The 21,353-nt window shown below is 43.3% G+C and overlaps 1 protein-coding gene across 1 annotated transcript in view; it reads right to left on the bottom strand.

Moving 5' to 3' along the window:
• Nucleotides 1–21,353, bottom strand: part of LOC141166337 (cysteine repeat modular protein 2-like) — a 316,073-nt gene that overhangs the window by 143,526 nt on the left and 151,194 nt on the right. Inside the window, exon 9 of the mRNA XM_073652918.1 lies at nt 12,418–12,641. Coding sequence (XP_073509019.1) covers nt 12,418–12,641 — 224 coding nt within the window. The remainder of the gene's footprint in view (nt 1–12,417; nt 12,642–21,353) is intronic.

Raw genomic sequence — 21,353 nt, 5'->3', positions numbered from 1 at the left:
AGATGGCACCGTGTGGCCCCCCGCTGTGTATAGATGGCGCCGTGTGGCCTCCTGCTGTGTATAGATGGCATTGTGCGGCCTCCCGCTGTGTATAGGTGGCGCCGTGCGGCCTCCCGCTGTGTATAGGTGGCGCCGTGCGGCCTCCCGCTGTGTATAGATGGCGCCATGTGGCCTCCCGCTGTGTATAGATGGCTACGTGCGGCCTCCTGCTGTGTATAGATGGCTACGTGCAGCCTCCTGCTGTACATAGATGGCTACGTGCGGCCTCCTGCTGTGTATAAACGGCTACGTGCGGCCTCCTGCTGTGTATAGATGGCTATGTGCAGCCTCCTGCTGTGTATAGATGGCTACGTGCGGCCTCCTGCTGTGTATAGATGGCTACGTGCGGCCTCCTGCTGTGTATAGATGGCTATGTGTGCTCAATATTGAGTCATACAATTAATGTAAGACTATGTGCCCACGATGCAGAAATGCTCCGGATTTTTTTTGAGCGTTTCTGCATCTCCCTGGCAGAAAAAACGAATGTGGATTGTACATGCGGATTGTACATGCGGATTGTACATGCGTTTTTCCTTCCAGGGACATGCGGATGTGAAGCGTTCTTCACATGCATTTCCGCATGCGGGTTGACAAGCGCTTTCCAAGCGATTTAAGCATCATTTGGAAAGTGCTTGACAACTTGGTCACACTATATAAATCTATGCAACCGGTATGGATTTATATAGTGTGACCGTAAAAGAATGGTAAAAAATAAATATATAATTACCTTCTAATGGCCTGCCGACGTCAGCGGTCGCGTGACCCATCACATGACTAAATGACGTCACGGCAGGTCCTTTTCAGGCCATCGCGAGCTGCCGGCAAGCCAGGATGCATCGGATAAAGACACCGGGGGCCATCAGAAGGTAAGTATAATATTTATTTTTTATTTTATTCTTTTTTTACAGGTTCTATGGTACCCGGGTCCGGAGGAGAGTCTCTTCTTCTCCAAACCCGGGTACCATCCACACATTGAAACGCATGGATTCTGCATGTACAGATGCAGTGATGCAGATTCCATGTGTTCTAATGCAAGTCAATGGCGGCGAAAGCGCCGCGCTTCTGCAAAATAATTGGTAGTGCGGCGGATTTTTCCACAATGATAAATTTCCGCAGCATCTGCACAGCACATGCGGATTATCATTGGGGAACATGGCAGACCTTCTACCAAGCGTTTTTAAGCATTTCTGCAGCGGAATTGCCGCTGGGGAAACGCTTAAAAAACGCATAGTGGGCACACAGCCTAAAAAAAATTATTATAATTAATATTGTGCCAAATTAATTTCACGTGAACTATCACATGATCTATCACAGCGGATCATGTGACATGTCACGTCATACATCAGGTGTGTGTGTGGGGGGGGGACGCGCCTTCTAAACTGCCCGGGGCCCTTGCTACTCTTAATCCACCCCTGGCTGTGACTTTCTGGAGTTAAAAGATTACTTACTCATTAATAGCAAGAGGTTCACAAGATAGAGTGCAGTATATCACAGTGAGTAACGATGGCCTTAGCACATATTATATTAATGCTTTTTAGTGCTTTGTCACAGTGTAGAAGTGTCTATGTACAAAATGAGACTGGAGTTCTGTGGCCACCAAAATTTCATCACAATAAATTATATTTGCCAAGGAGTTGTATGGTATCATTTTTTTAACTATATATTTTAATACATTCATGAACAGATAATAATGTTCATTGGGATCTATTTTAACTTTAGATAAAATTATAACTTTGTTATTTCGACAGTACTGGCAAAATATCATGTGTAAAGGCAAAGGGTAAAAGTACATTATCTATTCAATGAATTTACTACATTACAGTTCAATTACTACTACATCAGTTCAGGGCTATATGGATTATTTAAAATAATCAATCTTTATAAATATCTCAAAACTTCACTTAAGGTGAACCCTGTTCCATGAACTGTTAGGCCCTGTGCACACGCTGAGTATTGAAAAATACAGAAGTGGTGCACAAGTTTCTATTATACTTTTCCTCTGATTGTTCCACTCTTAGTTTTAGCTGGGCTTTACACCTGGTATTAAGGCACCTGGACATTATATCAGAGGTCCCCCACACCTGATTTCTCTATAAAGTGAAGAAACACTAAGAAACTGCATATGAGTATGGCAGAGACAACCCTATTACATATTTACATTTCTACTGCAATGGCTTCTTCAGGAGACATCATTGGCCATCACAGTTTTCCCTGGTGATTACAGTAGATCAGACGGGGTTTGTGATCAGCTAATACAAATTTTAGCTTTATTTTAAAAATAAATTGTCTTGATGAGTCAACTATTTTAAAATGATGAATTTCAGATAAATGTTTGACCTATTTGCCTACCAGTGTCCCTAAAAAACTCTGCCAGTTAAATCTCCACAAGAGACTCAATCCCTTCTAAGAGCTGCTACCAAGGCATCTTACTCTATAAAAGTCTTTCACAAACTCCTCTCTACAGGTGAGAGAACCGGTGGCAATGTCTGATGCCTTAGTAATAATTCCATCACCTGTGCAATACTAAGGAAACCCTGAAAATATGATGTGTTGGGGGCCGTGAGGACTGGAGTTTGGGAAACATTAAGCTATACTGATGAGTAAAATATCTGAACAATTGTGATGTCTACAGTCTCTAATTTGGCTAATATTCAAAGCTCTGTTTAAAGCTTTTATAAAAGGGTTCAACATAAGTAATATGCTCATTTGTCAGGTGATCATGGTATTTATGTAACCTAAAAAATAATCATTGTTGGCAGCACATCATCCAATAAAAACAGAGGATGTAATTCCAGCAATAAAATTGTATTAATGTTTCCGTACAGTTTGTATCAGACCATGTAAAATGGTGTTAAAGTGCAGATTGACTTATGATTTAGTTCGGTGCTCCATATGGGTAGAAATCTAAGCATCTACACCTGCCTTTTCATAGGCTTCGTACAATTTTCTATTTGTAAGTGAATGCACACCACAATATCACTGCTTTGTTTTCTGCGGACATAATGCAGATATAAGGAGATGGACATATTGCCACCTTCCCCCTTGAAGACACCAATTTTATTATGATATGTCATGTATAATGTGATAAGTTTTTAATGATGGGCAATGTGAATTGTAATATGTGCTGTTAGTTATAGACTGTATTGTGCCAGACAGTATGGCAAGACAGAGTTAGGCTTAGTTCACACGATGCGTATTTCATGCGTTTCCGCGGCGTTTTTGCAGTTGCGTAAACGCCGCGGAAACGCATGAAAAACGCATGGTAGAAGGGAAGCAATGTTCCCCAATGGAAATCCGCATGTGCTGTGCCCATGATGCGGATTTTTCCGCAGCGTGAACGCTGCGGTCAAAAATCCGCAGCATGTCAATTAATTTTGCGGAAACGCGGCGATTTCGCCGCCATTGACTTGCATTAGAACGCGCCAATTCCGCAAGACAGCATTTGTACTTGCGTTATTGGCGCGTTCTAATATGCGGATGGTACCCGAGTGTGGAGGAGAGGAGAGTCTCATCCACACCCAGGTACTATTAAAAAAGCTGTAAAAAAAAGAATAAAATAAAAAATAAATGTATTCTTACCATCTGTCGGCCCGCGCAGCGCTCCCGCTTGGTTCCCGGCACTTGCAGTGAGTTGTAGGACCTGCGGTGACGTCAGAGTCATGTGACGGGTCACGTGACGCTGACGTCGGCAGGTCTTTCAATTCAAAGTTGCCGGCAGCCGGGAACTTTGTAAAGCAGGACAGCGCGGGCCATCAGAGGTAAGTATATACACTCTCTCGGGTCACACTATATAAATCCATGCTGTTTGCATGGATTTATATAGTGTGACCTAGTTGTCAAGCACTTTCCAGGTGATGCTAAAATCGCCTGGAAAGCGCTTGTCAATCTGCATGCGGAAACGCATGTCAATCTGCATGTGGATCCGCATGTATTCTGCAGGAAAAACGCATGCACAATCTGCATGCGTTTTTTCTGCCAGGGAGATGCAGAAATGATGCAGAAATTTTCTGCTTCATTTCTGCATCGTGTGCACATACCCTTAATGTTTGCCTTATAATGTTTTGCACTGTACTGTGAGGAAGATGTGTTCTGCCCAGCAACAGAAAGAAAGTAGAGACAGTGAGAGTTAATGTTGGGGACTAGCCAGAGTGGGAGGGGCTAAGTTGAAGGGAAAGTGACAATTTCCTGTCAGAGAGGCAGATAGGGCCTGGAGTACATACGAAGAGGAACCAAAGTCCATTGTGAGCAGTTCCGCATTCAGGGGTGTCCCTAGTGAGAGGAGACCGGGACGAGTATATGCCCCTTGAACTGTAAAACAACTGGTCCGGGCAAACCAGCAACATCGGTTACATGTGGCCTGCATGTTTTTTGAATTACTGCACTCTTCCGAAGAATCCTTCTGTTTGGGATATCTGCAAAAAGTTTTGGAAGAATTTCGATATACTGATATCTATGAACATTATATCTTGTTGTTATTCTTCCCATACATGTATCATTTCCCTTGTGGATGTAATTTCTACTTATATCTGCAGTACCAGACAGGCCTGTGGGACTTATACACTTATGTATCATTGGTGGCGCTGTGGTGCGCGCGCTCCTCCTTGACCTGCGCTCACCTGCCTCGGTCCGGCGTCTTCTATGCCCACGCAGGCGCAGTGGTGGCTCTTTCCGGAGCTGCGCATGCCTTCCGTGAGCTGACTGCCGTGCACGCGGTGGGTGGGCGTGGCTTCCCGAGGGGGCGTGCGCCAATTCCAGCAGCGCCATTGGCCAGCTTACGATCACATGGTTTCCCATGTGATCGGTTGCCATGATACATTAAGGTCCTGGAAGGACAACACCATTACTTCCCTTGAGAAAGCAACGCACAGGCAACGCGAAACGCGCGTTGGGAAGACGCCAATCCACCCTAGCTACCGGTCTGAGGGTCCTTGGGATACTACAATTAGGGTAAGCGGTCTTAGGCTTTTTGGTCCAGTACTCTGGTACCTATACATTTGTTAATGGTAGCCCCGGGAGTTTGCATTTTAGTGGCACACTGTGTGCTTATACTCCCATTACTTGCCCAGTACAGATTACCTGGGTTAACCTGTCATCACTAGCCTCAAATACCCTGCTTTTCCCGTCCCATACCTTGTATAGAATTACATACAACCTCTGACTGGTTTTGTCCCCTTGGGTGGGGGGGTTTCCTGACACTGGTCCTTATGCACACTGCTTTTATCTATATTGTCTTTTTGCTAATATGTAGATGACTCGCCCAGGGGACTGGGGATAACTCGGTACCCGGGCCTTTAGCCTGGCCTTTAGGGATGGGATGTCGCGGTGGTCGGCTCCCGGGCCCGTACCCAAGGTCACTCCTTTAAAAGGGTGGATATTGGTTTGTTTTCTTTTATAACAGTTCGGGACGCCACCTGTGGCTTCTTGTGAGAATCACCAGCGCTGCGCAGTCCACTGAGGCTGATGATGATAAGGCAGCTCGATGGTATAGCTCCCCACAGGTGGAGCTAGGCCTCATGACAGCGTAAGAAGGGATATGCAGGACAGACGCGACCCAGCCGGATCAGGGCAAGAACAGGGACAGACACGATAGTCACTTCAGTACCTTTTACTGATGGAAATTCAGGCACTCCCTGGAGCACTGTAGGGAGAAAGGTGCATGTCAGGATCCTCCCCAATGATCAGGTGTAGGGCCTCCTGTTTCTTGCCTCTGCGTAGTAAGTTTCTGACCTGCCTGGAGCTAGGCCTAACTTTGTCTCTGTCCTGTGCTGGCTGACCTTGTGGTAGGACCTTCTCTTGGAGTACACGCACCTTAGCTGTGGGCCTATGTGTCTCCTGGCTCTGTTACGTATCAGCACTTTAGCGATCCTGGGACTTGTAGTTCCCCAGGGATTACGGTTGTATCTTACTGGGTCATAGAGATCCCGGTAAACTTCGGATCCGGTGTCCGGTATATTCTTCTTCGGGGTGAGCTAGTTAAGCTCCTCTGCCCCCTATGAACTAACTCTCCACTCGCCTTCAGCCTACTCGGGCCCTCACTAGGCTACTCAGCTTGCCGCGCTTCACCGATCTTATGGCGCCGGCATACCTAAAGCTCACTACTCTGAGCTACGACTGAGTCTAGAACGTGCTCCACTGCAGACTGACCTCTCTCAGGCTTTTGCACTGCAGGAACTCTCTCAACAGGTTTGCTTTCTGTCAACTCCAGTCTAGACTAACTGAGCTCGACTCAGCATTCAGGTTTGTACTTGCTGAACTCTCCAGAGGAACTGAACTGCCTGGCTCCACCTTCCCTATTTATATCCCTTACGGGCTCCCTCTGGTGGTCTGAGGTGGAAGGTGGAGATGTGTGAATGGTTATGGGGGCCTCTTGTGGAGGAATCCGTCAATACACCCTTCTAGGATTTGTGATTCCAAGCGCAGCTGGGCGTCACATATATGACTCGCCCCCTGGGCCGAGGGGCACCCGGAACCGGGCTTCTGTGCGATGCTGGGGGTAGTAGTGGCAACCCGATCCCGTGGCTCAGGGTGGTCAGACCAAATGCTGTGGCAGTCTATTTATCAGTGTTTTGGAATGTCTGACTACGCCACCCGTGGATTGCGGTCAGGGATGACCGCCGCTGCAAGGCAGACCGCTGAGGCTGGTGTTGGTGTGCAGCACAGGGATAGGATGACTCCCCACGGGAAGAGTGTAGCCTCAGGGCAATGTAGGAGGATGCTGGGGGTGATGGTGCAGGCGCAGCATAAATCACACAGAGTCTAATGGTGCAGTTCAGGCCTTTTACTCTCAGTTGTTTTCCAAGTCACTTCTGTCAGCAATGACTGCCCAAGTCGTGCTGCGTCCACCAGGTGAGGGGCTCGGTCAACCCCCAGGCAGTTCAAGAGTATGGCACAGGACCCCCTTCAATCCTTTCTCTGGCCTCTCGTGCCCCACCAGTGACCACGCTTCTGTCCTGCTGCCTCTGGTAAAACTTGGCGCCAGTTTCCCTGACCCTATGTGGTGCCTTCCTAGCAGGTGTAGCAAGGGGTCGCACCAATAAATGATCATGACCTCCGGTTCTTGGCTGAGGGATGATTTACCTCCACCAACTTGGGAATCCGGTACCCTTCCACGGCCCGACCCTTCACCCGATATAACGCGGGTTTGCAACGGTTGCTGTCCGTTCTGCTCTCTTAGGGTCCCTTCTGCCTTCTTGTTTCTGGAGCCTTTCTACTCCTCTGTCTCTTCTCTTTCCTTCCTTCTCCTTCTCCTCTTCTCCTCTCTGGCCCCGGCCTTTTCTCTAGGCCTGCCTCGTGGAGCTGAGCTCAGGCGGAGCCACAGCTCCCTGTCAGCTCTCACTGACTGTACTTCTCCACTGAACTCCACTCTAAAGATGGCTCCCACCTTTTATCTGTTTCTCTGTCCCTGAGCTCAGGTGACCTGCACCCAATGAGCTCCTTCCTATGCTCCAGAAACCATCCCCTACTGCTCCTACACCACTGGGTTCTCTCCCCCCTCCCCACTCCAGCCAGGGACATGGTCAGTTGTGCCTGCATAAATGGGAGCACCGTCGAGCTGTCCCCCGGAAATGGGGTGAGTGTGTGTATGCAGCTAACTGAGCCCTGGTCCACACTCCATCCTTACCTAGGAGTGGAATATCACACCTCTGGTTGAGGTGCAATACCCCTGTAGCAACCGAACCCTCGGGGCGCTACATATACATGTGTATTTAATAAAAATTTTGTCATATTTTTGTACAAGAAACTCCAAGTTCCTCTGTTTTTTTTTCATGTTTATGGAGTTGCATGGGCACACTCTTACTTATGCATGTTGATGTGCCCTAGTTTAATATGATTTTGGGAAACTTTTATATAACTGTTGCTTCTGTGTTCCTCACAGTTTTTCCCAATCCTACCATGGATTTCCGAGCCTGTGATGATACATGGCTCTCCTTACTTGATGATGTGTGCAAGGACAGTGCTGCGGGCAGCACTGAAGGAACTAGCATAAGTACTAACGCGTTGACTATTCAATTAAAAGATTTAATTAAAACACGTACACGTACATGGTGGACTCACGCGTTTTTAGAAAAATATCTCCAAAGGGGGCTGATCCCCAGAGGGCTGCATATCCAGATTTTCCCCTCATTTCCCATTGAGGATGAGAACTTTAAACGTCAGTGGGAAAGTCTGGCTAATACCTGCTCGCGTGGCTTTATAGAGCTTTTGAAGGAAAGAAATCACGCCTTATTGACAAGTATGGAGACAGAAATTGAGGAACTTCTCTCCACTATTAAAAAAGAGGCTCCAGCTAGTACTCTTAAAAAGCTCCATGATGAAATCGAGCAGGAAATACAGAAATGGGTTGAGGATCTACAAAAAAAACAAAATGAAGAAGCTTCAAAGGGATATTAACAACTTCAAAACTAACCGAGTCTATAAATGGGGGAATCCACAAGATAGATCCCGCCCACATTTTAGAGAGGATTTTTCCTCTGGATCAAGATCCTCTTCCCTTAGATCTACATCCTCTCAAGATAATATACAACCTAGCATTAAAGGCTCCAACCCTTCGACGCATGCAACCTCTCATCCTACATATCGTGTGAAAATGCGACAAAACACCAAACGCCAGTGACCTGTTAGTGGTCAGACAGCGACGGATAATGCTGGGAACCTTCAGGTGATTAATTTGTCCACCTGTGTCCTTTCTAAACATGAGCTTGATGTACTAAGTAAGGGTTTGTCTTTTTCGCCTACTAATGGTTTTCATTTTTTCACAGCTCTGAAAGATCTTCAGCTGTTCTCTCGAAAGCTAATTTTAAAAAAATTACATCATAAGAACCATAATAATCCAGCCCTGGTGAGTCCGGCCGAGAGGGAGGCAATACAGGTACTAGAGGAGTTATTGAATGAACAAACACCAAACCATCAAGGTAGGTTCCCTCAGCACATTGTACCGAAGTCGACATGCTTCCCCCTTTTGTCCCTAAGTCCTGCAATAGAAATCTTTACTAAATTGGTGTCCGAGGATTTTAAAACTCTATCCACAACACGTAAGCACGATAATCTAACTCATGCACAACGGAATGCCATTAAAGATTTACAATCATATCGAGATGTGGTATTTAAACAGGCGGACAATAGGGGGAACATCATGGTATGGCCCTGCTCTCTTTATGAACGTGAGGCCTTTCGACAACTGAGGTACAAAAATACCTACTGTAAATTGTCTCACTCCCCACTTGACTCCTCGGGAGAACTCCAGTCCATACTTATTGGCGCCTTCGAATCAGGAATTATACCTAAGAAGGTGATTGATGGGCTAACAGTCCGGTTTCCGAGGGTCCCTACCTTCTATTTACTGCCTAAAATCCACAAAGATGCTGTCAACACACCGGGATGTCCGATCGTGTCAGGGATTGAGGGTCTCTGCGATCCAATTTATAAGTTCATTGATTACTATCTTAAGCCATTGGTCGAGACCCTCCCATCATATATCAAGGACACGACGGACGTCCTAACCAGGGTTGATGGTATCTTTGTGGACGATGATGTTCTCCTCGTCACGGCGGATGTTGAAACGCTTTATACTTGCATTGGCCATGAGGATGGATTGGAGGCGGTCCGCATTTTTTCTGGGTGCCTCCGACCTGGACAGTCCTTTATGCAGGTTTATTCTGGAGCTGCTGCGCTTTGTCCTCACTCACAATTTTTTTACTTTCAAAGATCTTTTTTATCTACAGGTACGCGGCACAGCCATGGGTGCTGCCTGTGCCCCTTCATATGGCAATCTCTTCCTGGGCCCATGGGAGAGATCTACTTTTGGTGATGGGGGGGCATGGGCCGCATACCATGTGCTGTGCTGCTACCGATATATTGACAATATTTTTTTGATGTGGAAGGGCACAGCGCGGCAGCTCGGAATATTCATGGACAGACTCAACTGTAAGGATAAAAATATCCGTCTGACTTACAAATATGATACCACCAGGATCGACTTTCTGGATGTCAGTCTGGAGGTGGACTCCGCATTGGCCATCCAGACTGACGTCTTCAGAAAGATAACTGCAGTCAATGCATTGATTCATGCTTCGTCTGGCCATGACCCCGCTACCATTAGGGCCGTCCCAGTCGGACAGTTCCTCCGGGTCAGGCGGATTTGTTTCTCTATCCAACGGTTTGAGACACAAGCTAGGGACCTTCGGACCCGTTTTGTACAGCAGGGTTATAGCCGGCGGGCTATCAAAAGAGGATACACCAGGGCAAAAAGAACCTCGAGATCACAACTTTTGTACCCTCGTGGGCAAGAGGACACGGGTGACAACAAGATTAGGTTCATCCCTACATACAACAGAGAGTGGAACACAATGAGATCAATTCTAACGAAACATTGGTCCATTCTCAGTACGGAACCTTCGCTGTATCCACTATTAGGAGACAAACCATCCATGACACCAAGGAGATCACATAATCTCAGTGATCTTCTTGTTAGGAGCCATTATGTTCCAGCTAATAATACTTTTTTGGCTTCTTTTACACCCACAGTGGGGTGTTTGCCATGCGGTCACTGCCTGGCATGCGCCAATGTCCTTCACTGTAAGACTTTTGACTCTGCTGGGGGTGAGCGCCAATTTAAAATCAAACATTGGATCTCATGTGGTAGTACTAATGTTATCTATTACGCCAAATGTGGTTGCCAACTGATTTATGTGGGGCTCACCTCCAGAGAGCTCAGAGTCAGAGTCCACGAACATGTCAGAGACAATCGCACTGCCAGGCGAGTGACTGACGCATCAGAACTTAAGACAATCCCCTGCCATTTCAAGGATTTCCATAATTGCGATCCATGCTCACTGATGGTTAGGGGCATCGATTTGATCCATCTAGGGACACGGGGTGGGAATGTTAAAAGAGTCCTTGCACAGCGTGAGACACGCTGGATTGTGACTCTTGACACAATGGCTCCTAAGGGACTCAATAAGTCCCTGAGTTTCTCTCCCTTTCTTTAGAACAGAATCCTGTCTGATAACATTTTGTTTCTCTATGTACTGTAGCATGTGCTTTTATTTTGTGCTGCCCTCCTTTCCCTCCCCTCCCCTTCTTCACTTTTTCCTGTTCCTTATTTTTTGATCATCACTTGCCTTCTTCATTTTATCTTTTTTATATATTTTTTTATAAAAAAATTTCTTCTTTAGCAACTCTTTCTTTATTGCAATGGGTGTTTTGGTAATTTGTTATGTGTTGTCTTTATGAAAAAATATATATATATTTTATCATATTTGTTTTTTATTGTTTGTATCTTTTTTCATTGTTTTTGTCCAGGTTTCATTTGTATTTGGCATTCTTTTGGCTATTGTTTTTTGAATTACTGCACTGTTCCGAAGAATCCTTCTGTCTGGGATATCTGCAAAAAGCTTTGGAAGAATTTCGATATACTGATATCTATGAACATTATATCTTGTTGTTATTCTTCCCATACATGTATCATTTCCCTTGTGGATGTAATCTCTACTTATATCTGCAGTACCAGACAGACCTGTGGGACTTATACACTTATGTATCATTGGTGGCGCCTCCTGGACCTGCGCTCACCTGCCTCGGTCCGGCGTCTTCCATGCCCGCGTAGGCGCAGTGTCGGCTCTTTCCGGAGCTGCGCGTGCCTTCCGTGGGCTGACTGCCGGGCGCGCCGTGGGTGGACGTGGCTTCCCGAGGGGGCGTGCCCCGATACCAGCAGCGCCATTGGCCAGCTTACGATCACATGGTTTCCCATGTGATCGGTTGCCATGATACATTAAGGTCCTGGAAGGACAACGCCATTAATTCCCTTGAGAAAGCAACGCACAGGCAACGCGAAACGCGCGTTGGGATGACGCCAATCCACCCTAGCTACCGGTCTGAGGGTCCTTGGGATACTACAATTAGGGTAAGCGGTCTTAGGCTTTTTGGTCCAGTACTCTGGTACCTATACATTTGTTAATGGTGGCCCCGGGAGTTTGCATTTTAGTGGCACACTGTGTGTTTATACTCTTATTACTTGCCCTATACAGATTACCTGGGTTAACCTGTCATCACTAGCCTCAAATACTCTGCTTTTCCCGGCCCATACCTTGTATAGAATTACATACAACCTCTGACTGGTTTTGTCCCCTTGGGGGGGGGTTCCTGACACTGGTCCTTATGCACACTGCTTTTATCTATATTGTCTTTTTGCTAATATATATACATGTGTATTTAATATTTTTGTACAAGAAACTCCTAGTTCCTCTGGTTTTTTTTTTCATGTTTTTGGAGTTGCATGGGCACACTCTTACTTATGCATGTTGATGTGCCCTAGTTTAATATGATTTTTGGAAACTTTTATATGACATGAGTAAAGTATGTAGTAATGTTCAGTTATACCTAGACATGTTCTTTCATCCACACAGACAGTGCAGTGGGCTGGACAGTGCTTGCAGATACCCTCCTCATCGGGATAATACCTCCCTGAGCAGTTAGGAAGGCATTTATTATTCTCCAGATATAGGCCATCCCCACAGGACAAGCAGTTTCCTTTGTTCCCCTCACACGTCCAGCAGGAACCCTCACATGTTTCACATGAGCCTTCAATGTTTTCATAGTAACCTCTATAAGAAATGACAAAAAAAATATGAACCTTCTGCAATAGAAATCACTAAAAGAAGAAATAAACTTCTACATTATCATGCAGAGGACTGCATTATCAATTAGTACACACTGAATCCCGCAATATATTACTACTGTGACCAGGTATTGGTAAGTAGGCACTTTTTCTCTGTTTTTTGGTGAACAAATAGAAAAGCTCAGCAAGACCTAGCAAGAACGTGTCTTACGTGATCGTGCCTCCTGGCATTGCCTACATGCCTTCCTTTACACTTTTTTTCAAATAAACTTAATTAATTTTCTTTTAATTCTACTGATATACATGGCCAAAATGTTCAAAATATTTTGATTTATTCATTATATGAGTATGAGCACCACATGCACAAATACATGTACTTACAGCCATGGTTGCTATCAGTGAGGTTATTAATGGTTGTCTAAGGAATGTTCTACCATGTTGAATGCACTTTGATGCACAAATCATCAAGATCCACTACTGGCAGCTCCCTTTGCTGGTTTACTCCAAAGTGTCACAGGAGCCGTTTTTAAACACAACAATACCAGGTTGCATGTTGTTCATACTACTGTGAGCAGCCTGCGTGGCCTAAATATGTTAGCATGGCCTGCAGCATCTCCAGACTTGTCTCCCTGGGATGTCATTGTTCGACAATTGCAAAGAGCTGACAGCAGCAAATCCTGATAATTTGCATGCCAAAGTGCATTCAGCGCAGCAGAGCATTACTCAAACAACCATTAATAATCTCACTGGTAACATGTCAAGACGTGTAAATTCGGGGATTTCTGTGCGTGACACTTATACTTGATGAAGAATAAATTGAGATGCTTTGAAAATGTTGTTTCCATTTTTTTCATGAGATCTACAGTACAGACCAAAAGTTTGGACACACCTTCTCATTTAAAGATTTTTCTGTATTTTCATGACTATGAAAATTGTACATTCACACTGAAGGCATCAAAACTATGAATTAACACATGTGGAATTATATACTTAACAAAAAAGTGTGAAACAACTGAAAATATGTCTTATATTCTAGGTTCTTCAAAGTAGCCACCTTTTGCTACCTCTTGAAGCTCATCAAGAGAATGCCAAGAGTGTGCAAAGCAGTCATCAAAGCAAAAGGTGGCTACTTTGAAGAACCTAGAATATAAGACATATTTTCAGTTGTTTCACACTTTTTTGTTAAGTATATAATTCCACATGTGTTAATTCATAGTTTTGATGCCTTCAGTGTGAATGTACAATTTTCAAAGTCATGAAAATACAGAAAAATCTTTAAATGAGAAGGTGTGTCCAAACTTTTGGTCTGTACTGTATATCATTAACATGTCTATCAATCCTGTGATTTCCATAACTCCATGACTTTTCCTTGTTGCTATTACCATTTCAATGTTGAGGAGTGTAAAATTTAGGGATGTTCATTGCAGGGTTACCGTATTCATAATAGCTGTGTTGCAATGTTGAGGAAGGTATATCATAGAATCATAGAATGGTTGAGTTGGAAGGGACCTCCTGGGTCATCTGGTCCAACCCCCTGCTCAAAGCAGGATTCACTAGATCATCTCAGACAGATGTCTGTCCAGCCTCTGTTTGAAGACGTCCATTGAAGGGGAACTCACCACCTCTCGTGGCAGCCTGTTCCACTCATTAATCACCCTAACTGTCAAAAAGTTTTTTCTAATATCTAATCTGTGTCTCCTCCCATTTAGTTTCATCCCATTGCTTCTAGTCTTTCCTTGTGCAAATGAGAATAAAGATGATCCTTCTACAATGTGACAGCCCTTGACATATTTGTAGACAGCTATTAAGTCTCCTCTCAGTCTTCTTTTTTGCAAGCTAAACATTCCCAAATCCTGCAACCGTTCCTCATAGGACATGGTTTGCAGACCAGTCACCATTCTGGTCGCTCTTCTCTGAACTTGCTCCAGTTTGTCTATGTCTTTTTTAAAATGTGGTGCCCAAAACTGTACACAGTATTCCAGATGAGGTCTGACCAAAGAGGAGTAAAGACCGATAATGACTTCACGTGATCTAGACTGTATGCTTCTGTTAATACATCCCAGAATTGTATTTGCCTTTTTTGCTGCTGCATCACACTGTTGACTCATGTTTAGTCTATGATCTATTAGTATACCTAAGTCTTTTTCACATGTACTGTTGCTTAGCTCTATTCCTCCCATTCTGTATATGCTTTTTTCATTTTTATTGCCCAGATGTAGTACTTTGCATTTTTCCCTGTTAAAAACCATTCTGTTGGTTGCTGCCCACTGCTCCAGTTTATTTAGGTCTTTTTGAATCCTCTCTCTCTCTTCTCTAGTATTAGCTATCCCTCCTAGCTTTGTGTCATCAGCAAATTTAATCAGTTTACCCTCAATTCCTTCATCTAAATCATTGATAAAGATGTTGAACAATACAGGTCCCAGGACGGAGCCCTGTGGTACCCCACTTGAGACATTCATCCAGCTGGATGTGAAGCCATTTACAACCACCCTTTGAGTCCGATCACTAAGCCAGTTATGAATCCACCTAACAGTTGCCTGGTCCATTGCATACTTGGTCATTTTTTCAATAAGGATGGTGTGAGATACTTTGTCAAATGCTTTGCTGAAGTCAAGATATACTATATCTACAGCATTTCCCTGATCCACCCAGTCAGTGATTCTGTCATAGAAGGAAATTAAGTTAGTCTGACATGACTTGTTAGTTACAAACCCATGCTGACTCTGGTTATATACAGTGGATATAAAAAGTCTACACACTAATGTTAAAATGCTAGGTTTTTGTCAGGGAAAAATAATCACACCAAGAACTTTTCCACTTTTAATGTCATTTATGATCTGTACAATTCAATTGAAAAATGAACTAAAACATTTTCAGGTGGAAAAAGAAAAATAAAGAACTAAAATTAAATGGTTCCATAAATTTGCACACCCTTAAACTAATACATACTGTATATACACATCAACACATAGAAAGCTGAATAACTTTGTAAATACATCAGTGTATAAACTATTCTAATACTTGATCAATCCCCATTCAATTCATAGTAGATGGCTGGCTTCTGGGCTTATACATCCAAAAGATCAATAATCCAACAGCAACCAATTGTAAATCGTATAATACTATAAATAATGAATAAAAATGCAAAAACAAATTACACGTAGTGAAACATCGCTAATAGGGTTGAGGGATATACATTTACTGTATGTACTTCATTACTGGCACCATGTCTTACCATAGCTTTGTCTGGTGCTGTGGAGTGTGGAAGGAGTAGTCTTTACATCATGAATGGTATATGATAAAACTAACTCGTCTAGAATGCAGAGTAACAGTAAGCATTGTATGGCAGGATCCCAGCTAAGCCATTAGAAAAGTGTTTTCCGCATGTTTCCAGGAGCTAAATACAGAATCATTGTAGGTGATCATTATAATTTTGTTTAAATCTATGGTTTAAGGGTAGGGGCACAGGGTTCAGATATTCTGTGGATTATTCATCCTGGGCAGAAAATCTGCAGTATATTACAAAACTAGAGATTTACAAAATCTCATCCACACACTGCAGAAAAAAATCTGCTGCAAAAATTGACGGGCGCTGCGAATTTGTTTCAACTGATTTCAACTGTTTCAACTACAAAGAGTGAAATTTGAAGAAAATCTGTAGCATTTCCAAGATTTGGTTTGGATTTTTCCCTTGTTAAAATTCTACTGTGAACAGTTTATATACCCTAAGGCCACGTTCACACGTTCAGTATATGGTGATTTTTTTTACATCACTATTTGTAAGCCAAAACCAGGAGTGGGTGATAAATACAGAAGTGGTGACGTGTTTCTATTATACTTTTCCTCTGATTGTTCCACTCCTGGTTTTGGCTTAGAAAAAATACTGATGTAAAATATTGACCAAATACTGAACGTGATATCGTAGGCTAAAGGGGTTGTCTCCGAAAAACAACCCCTTTCTAAAAAGAAGACAGTGAAGAGAGTGTCAAAGCAAAGTTATTACCAATAGCCCCGTCTATGACAGCTTAATATGCAGGGCACATGGACAGCGGAAATTGTGGTGAGACAATTCCTTTCATCTTATTCGCAGTATGCAATTTCTTTATTATAATTGCTTATTATGTACATTCTCCAAGAATATAAGTAAAATGATTCATTATTTTTAATTCCAACATGCCTCATTCTGGACAAGAAAAAATATTCTATCCACACTGGTTTTTATACATCTAGGGGACAAATGAGGTGAGTGTAGGCTTTTTTTTCAAACCTATCTGATTATTTTGTCTCCGCAGATAACCCTTTAATACCACAAACTGGAAAAGTATATAAATGTATGTGTTTTCACTTCTGTGCAATCAACAATATTTCTAATACAATATTGAGACTGAATTTAATTGTTAGATTAGTGAAAACTGCAATAGTTTCATAAATAAGGAAAAGCTGAACATCAATGGCTTGGGACTAATGAATGTATTTCTACACAATGATAAAACTAGCAGTACCAAATGTGACCAACAAGTGGCAGTATAGAACTCTTTCATTTCTAGTATACACAAAGCATTGCAATTTAATTTTGGCTTGTTGCTTCATGCTTGAGATAGTATACAATTAATGTACATATTATATAATACATATAGGTGATCAAATACTTATTTCTTGCAATAAAATGAAAATTAATTATGTAAAAATCATACAATCTGATTTTCTGGATTTTTTTTAAGATTCTGTCTCTCACAGTTGAAGTGTACCTACAATAAAAATTACAGAGCTCTCCATTCTTTATAGGTGGGAATGCTTGCAAAATCAGCAGGGTATCAAATACTTATTTTCCCTACTGTCTATATCAGAATGGGCCCTGATAGGAGACATACCTGTATATACCAGGAAGGACCCAGAATAGCGGACACCTACACCAGGATAGGCCCAAGATGTTGGACATATATACCAGGATGGGCCCAGGATGTTGGACATATATACCAGGATGGGCCCAGAATAGGGGACACATATATCAGGATAGGCCAAAGATGTTGGACATATATACCAGGATTGGCCCAGGATAGGGGACATATATACCAGGATGAGGACATACAGCAAAGGGGACATACAGTGGGTACGGAAAGTATTCAGACTCCTTTAAATTTTTCACTCTTTGTTTCATTGCAGCCATTTGGTAAATTCTAAAAAGTTATTTTTTTTCTCAGTAAAGTACACCCTGCACCCCATCTTGACTGAAAAAAAAACTGAAATGTAGCAATTTTTGCAAATTTATTAAAAAAGAAAAACTGATATCACATGGTCATAAGTATTCAGACCCTTTGCTCAGTATTGAGTAGAAGAACCCTTTTTGAGCTAGTACAGCCATGAGTCTTCTTGGGAATGATGCAACAAGTTTTTCACACCTGGATTTGGGGATCCTCTGCCATTCTTCCTTGCAGATCCTCTCCAGTTCCGTCAGGTTGGATGGTGAACGTTGGTGGACAGCCATTTTCAGGTCTCTCCAGAGACACTAAATTGGGTTTAGGTCAGGGCTCTGGCTGGGCCAGTCAAGAATGGTCACAGAGTTGTTCTGAAGCCACTCTTTTGTTATTTTAGCTATGTGCTTAGGGTCATTGTCTTGTTAGAAGGTGAACCTTCGGCCAAGTTTGAGGTCCAGAGGACTCTGGAAGAGGTTTTCATTCAGGATATATCTGTACTTGGCCGCATTCATGTTTCATTCAGTTGCAACCAGTCGACCTGTCCCTGCAGCTGAAAAACACCCCCATAGCATGATGCTGCCACCACGTTTCACTGTTGGGATTGTATTGGGCAGGTGATGAGCAGTGCCTGGTTTTCTCCACACATAACGCTTAGAATTATCACCAAAAAGTTCTATTTTTGTCTCATCAGACCAGAGAATCTTATTTCTCATAGTCTGGGAGTCCTTCATGTGTTTTTGAGCAAACTCTATGCGGGCTTTCATATGTCTTGCACTGAGGAGAGGCTTCCGTCGGGCCACTCTGCCATAAAGGTCCGACTGGTGGAGGGCTGCAGTGATAGTTGACTTTGTGGAACTTTCTCCCATCTCCTACTGTATCTCTGGAGCTCAGCCACAGTGATCTTGAGGTTCTTCTTTACCTCTCTCAACAAGGCTCTTCTCCCACAATTGCTCAGTTTGGCTGTACGGCCAGGTCTAGGAAGACTTCTGGTGGTCCCAAACGTCTTCCATTTAAGGATTATGCAGGCCACTGTGCTCTTAGGAACCTTGAGTAATGCAGAAATTCTTTTGTAATCTTGGCCAGATCTGTGCATTGCAACAATTCTATCTCTGAGCTCCTTGGGCAGTTCCTTTGAGCTCATGATTCTCATTTGGTCTGACATGCACTGTGAAGTCTTATATAGACATGTGTGTGCCTATCCAAATCAAGTCCTATCAGTTTAATTAAACACAGCTGGACTCCAATGAATGAGTAGAACCATCTCAAGGAGGATCACAAGGAAATGGATAGCACGTGACTTAAACATGAGTATCTAAGCAAAGGGTCTGAATACTTATGACCATGTGATATTTCAGTTTTTCTTTTTTAATAAATTTGCAAAATATTTCTACATTTTTTTTTCAGTCAAGATAGGGTGCAGAGTGTACTTTAATGGGAAAAAAATGAACTTTTTAGAATTTATCAAATGGCTGCAATGAAACAAAGAGTGAAACATTTAAAGGGGTCTGAATCCTTTCCGTACCCACTGTATATACCAGGATGAGGGGCATATACACCACCATGGACCCGGAATGGGGATCATATATACCAGGATGGGCCCAGGATAGGGAACATATGTTAGAACCCTCCTGTTTGTTTTTTCCATCTTGTGTTTTGCGGTCACGTGACCATCTGCCTTTATATTCCAGCTCCGCCCTTATGGCTGTGCTGGACTTCAGTGTTTGACTGTTTCTCTAGCCTGTTGCAGATCATAACAGAAAGTCCAGTCCAAAAAACTAAAAGGAAAGAAATTTGGGGATCAGTATGGTTTCCGTCCAGATTTTGGCTCAACGCCTGCAGGGATTGTCTCTGGAAGTGGCCAAGCTTCAGCAACATGTGAGTAGCTGTTCTGGAGCGCATTTTGTCGAACCCAAGGTAGGACTGCCTGATGTTTTTATGGTAAACAGCAAGACTTTTTTTCCTTTAAAAATGCTGGTTTGTTAGATTTTCGTTTGAGACCAAGGTCCTCTGGGAATGAATCACAGCGCATTGGTTTTATTATGTCACTTTTGCGCAATGAACCACAGGGGTGGGCCTTTTCTCTCCAGCCTAATGATCCGTGTTTAAGGTCTGCTGAAGAATTTTTTTATGCTATGGGGTTATTATATGACGATACTGATCGAATCTCATCTGCTGAATCAGAACTCAGGCGTTTGAATCAGGGGTCAGATGATGTTGAAAACTATTGCACACACTTCAGGAGATTGGCTTCAGAAGTTAAGTGGAATGATCCTGCGCCGAGATGTTTATTTCTTGCTGGTCTGAGTGAAAGGGTTAAGGATTTGCTATTTGTATTCCCTGCACCTGAGACTCTGCAGGATGCTATGCAGTTAGCTGTTCGTATAAACAGGAGACTGAGGTGCAGGCTTAATGAGGTAAAGACTCCTGTAATGTCAGTTCCTAGTCCCTAGAAAATCTGCTCTGATGGCGGAGAACCGATGGAGTTTGGGGGGATGTCACTCCGCTCTCAGGAAAGAGACCGGAGGTTTACCGAGGGATTGTGTCTTTATTGTGGTAAAGCTGACCATTTGATTAAGTATTGTGAGCGTTGATTAAGTATTGTGAGCGTCGTTTAAGTAAAGAAAAAAAAAAGGTCAGTTACACCCGTATAGCTTGTTTACGCTCTGCAGTATTTCTTTCTGGGAGTACTACTATCCCTGAAAGAAAGGCCTTGAAGGAGTACATACAGACTAGCCTGGCTGCTGGTCACATTAGACCTTCTAAGTCGCCTGTGGCAGTTGGATTTTTCTTTGTTAAAAAAAAGGACGGCGGTTTACGTCCATGTCTTGATTTTCGTGAAATTGATAAGATTACCGTACGTAATTCCTACCCATTGCCGTTAATTCCTGACTTGTTTAACCAGTTAGTGGGAGCCAAGTGGTTCTCCAAAATTGATCTCCGGGGGGCATACAATTTGTTACGAGTGAAGGAGGGTGATGAATGGAAAACTGCTTTTAACACTCCGGTAGGTCATTTTGAGAATCTGGTGATGCCTTTTTGTCTTACCAATGCACCACCATTTTTTCAGAACCTTATTAATGACATCCTGAGACCTTTGATTGGTAAGAATGTGGTTGTGTATTTGGATGACATTTTGATTTATTCATCAGATTTAGAGTCCCATTGGCAGAGTGTACGTGAAGTTTTGCAGTTATTGAGTGATAATTCACTCTTTGCTAAGCTGGAGAAATGTGAGTTCGCTGTGCAGAAAATTAGTTTTTTTTGGGCTACATTGTCTCCAGCGAGGACTTTGAGATGGACCCTTGAAGGTTCAGGCCTAGGCCTGTTGGCTTGAAATCTATACAGAGATTTTGGGGTTTTGCCAATTATTACAGGAAATTCATTAAGAATTTTTCTGTAATTGTTAAACCTCTAACCGATGTCACCAGGAAAGGTGCGAATACGGCCCAGTGGACTAGTGGACTACTGAGGCAATTGAAGCGTTTGAGTATCTCAAAGAGAGG

This window comes from Phyllobates terribilis, unplaced genomic scaffold, assembly GCF_046119375.1.
Source record: "Phyllobates terribilis strain yellow unplaced genomic scaffold, ASM4611937v1 Scaffold_11__3_contigs__length_659146591, whole genome shotgun sequence".
Classification (NCBI taxonomy): domain Eukaryota; kingdom Metazoa; phylum Chordata; class Amphibia; order Anura; family Dendrobatidae; genus Phyllobates; species Phyllobates terribilis.
This window is presented reverse-complemented; position numbering and strand designations above follow the sequence as displayed.